At 41.3% G+C, this 2206-nt stretch overlaps 1 protein-coding gene across 1 annotated transcript; it reads right to left on the bottom strand.

The window, feature by feature from the left end:
* Nucleotides 1–227: 227 nt before the first annotated feature.
* On the bottom strand, nt 228–1874 carry LOC127806504 (ribulose bisphosphate carboxylase small subunit, chloroplastic-like). The gene is made up of 3 exons (XM_052343853.1): nt 1615–1874; nt 1344–1478; nt 228–745 (listed from the first exon to the last, which is right to left on the bottom strand). Exons 1-3 carry the CDS (start codon nt 1795–1797, stop codon nt 509–511), a joined length of 555 nt encoding a protein of 184 aa, XP_052199813.1. The 5' UTR covers nt 1798–1874; the 3' UTR covers nt 228–508.
* Between the last annotated feature and the right edge of the window lie 332 nt (nt 1875–2206).

Below are 2206 nucleotides of genomic sequence, written 5' to 3'. Positions count from 1 at the left end.
TTGCACAAAGTTCTTGTAGGTAGGCGCTTTGTTACCACTCATGTTTCCTTCGCTGTATATATATGCATGTTTTAGTTTACGTAGGTCTAGCTAAGAAGGATTCCTAAGAAAGGTCTTCTTATCCCAGGGATTTGATGAAGTATGAAACGAAAGTTAAAAATCTTGTTAAAAGCAATGGAAATTAAATTGTAGTAGTTGATGGGCGAGTAGGTAGAGCTAGGCAAGAATTAGCTAGCACGAGGCAACAACCATCATACTGATTATTAAAAAATATAGGACAAACACATGAAGGGCCACAGACCAGAGACCTCTCAGTGCATCATCAGTTCATCACCAACAAAACATACGCTCCGTAGTAATTTGTTACCTCTAATACCTTGTTGTTCCGTTGGAGATCCGATTGACAGAAAAAAGAAAAAGAAAAAACAGCATCGACAAAGAGCTAAATCTTAAAGGCGAATCATCAAAAAAAAACAAAAACACAGCTTGATGATGTTGAAGAATTAATTTAGAGGCCCGCGCGCGCGGGCTTGTAGGCGATGAAACTGATGCACTGCACCTGGCGCTTGTTGTCGAACCCGATGATGCGAATGAAGGCATCCTCGTACTGCTTCTTGCATTCTTCCACCTCCTTCAACACCTGCACCGAGTCCGTGCATCCATACATAGGCAGCTTCCACATTGTCCAATACCGCCCGTCGTAGTATCCTGGAGACCTGTGGTTCTCACGGTACACGAATCCTCCCTATGCGTAGAGTACCATACCATGGATTCCTCCGTCATCCTCACAATATATATATATATGTATATATATGCAAAATGCAAATAGAGTTTTGAGATAAATTTATTTTTAATCGATGCAGGATTGCTTAGAGTGATCTCATTGGGGAGGTTGGACTCATTCAACTCATTCCAATCTTCATTCTCTCTTTTATGTTTATTTTTATACACAGACTAATTTTCTCTTCTAAATCTTTCAAAATTGTAGGCTATTTAGATCAAATTTAAAAGGGAAAAAGTCCAAATTTGAGGCTCAATTTTTCAATTTTAGTCAGCTTTAATTTACCCACAAATTTTATTTTAATTTTTTCACCAAATTCACCTTAAACTTTTTGAAATGATTCATTTTACCCTCTAAAATGCTAGTTTTTTCTTTACTTTCTCCCTACAACTCTTAATTTTTTTTATTTAATTTCTTCAAAAAATAAAATATTTAAAAAGTTTAATAAATTTGAACCAAATAAAAATCTAAAGGCTAATTAAATTGAACAAATTAATGACATCAGTTTGGTGGGTAATGAATGGTATGTAAGCAGGAAACTGAGAATGGAGGAAGAAATAACCTCAATGGAGAATTCCAAGCAGGGAATCCATCCCGAGCGAAGAAGGTAGTCCACTTCCTTAGCCAATTGTGCACTGGTTAGGGGAGGAAGGTAAGACAGGGTCTCGAACTTCTTCAGTCCTCGTGGAGGCCACACCTGCACAGTACGTACTCACCCAAATCATCATCATCATTCTAAATTAGTATTATAAAAATCCCACAACTACTGTACGTGGGGGTATGATATCGTTTAGAAAAATATCCTAAGTTCGACTCGAGTCTTCTGTATGTACCTTCATGCACTGGACTCTTCCGCCGTTGCTGGCGAGAGTGGTAATGTCGGTGTCGAGCTTGCGGGATGGCAGGAAAGCGGAGGAGGACTTGAGGCCGGTGAAGGGCGCCACCATGCTGGACTGAGCCGGGGCGGCGCGGTTGACTGAGGTAACGGCGGCACTTGAGATCATGGAGGAAGCCATGACGAGTACTGGAATGACTACTAGGCTTCTTCGCTACTAGTGTGTGTTTCTGCTTGAGAGAGGTACACCTCTGTAGCTTCGCTCGAGATATATAGGTACAGCCACTTTATCATCTTCAACGATTCAATGGTCGAAATTCACTGGTAAATAATGACGATATTTCGTCCATAAGGTGGCGCAGATGGCGACACCATGGCCCTGATGGCCACATAATTGTTTTGTGGGCAAATTTTGATGCCCAGCCAGCCTTATCGTCAAGGAGCCTCTCCCTCTCCCTGCCGCCACGTGGCACCAAGCCCCCATCATCTTATCTCTTTCTTTGCTGTGTAGCAGAAACAAAGGTTTATTTCGAAATGCGTGACTGTGAAGCCCATTCCACGTTACCCTCTTCCAGTGTTAATTTTCCATG

The sequence above is a fragment of the Diospyros lotus genome, chromosome 7 (assembly GCF_014633365.1).
Source record: "Diospyros lotus cultivar Yz01 chromosome 7, ASM1463336v1, whole genome shotgun sequence".
Lineage (NCBI taxonomy): Eukaryota > Viridiplantae > Streptophyta > Magnoliopsida > Ericales > Ebenaceae > Diospyros > Diospyros lotus.
Note: the sequence above shows the minus strand (reverse complement) of the source record. Positions and strands in the feature narration are given on the sequence as shown.

Excerpts from the sequence above, each read along its gene's own strand:
- LOC127806504 (XM_052343853.1), bottom strand. The coding sequence starts at position 1,797 with ATGGCTTCCTCCATGATCTCAAGTGCCGCCGTTACCTCAGTCAACCGC. Across the intron at positions 1,479-1,614 it reads GAAGAGTCCAGTGCATGAAG|GTGTGGCCTCCACGAGGACT; the intron begins GTACATACAGAA and ends CGTACTGTGCAG. Across the intron at positions 746-1,343 it reads GCTTGGAATTCTCCATTGAG|GGAGGATTCGTGTACCGTGA; the intron begins GTTATTTCTTCC and ends CTCTACGCATAG.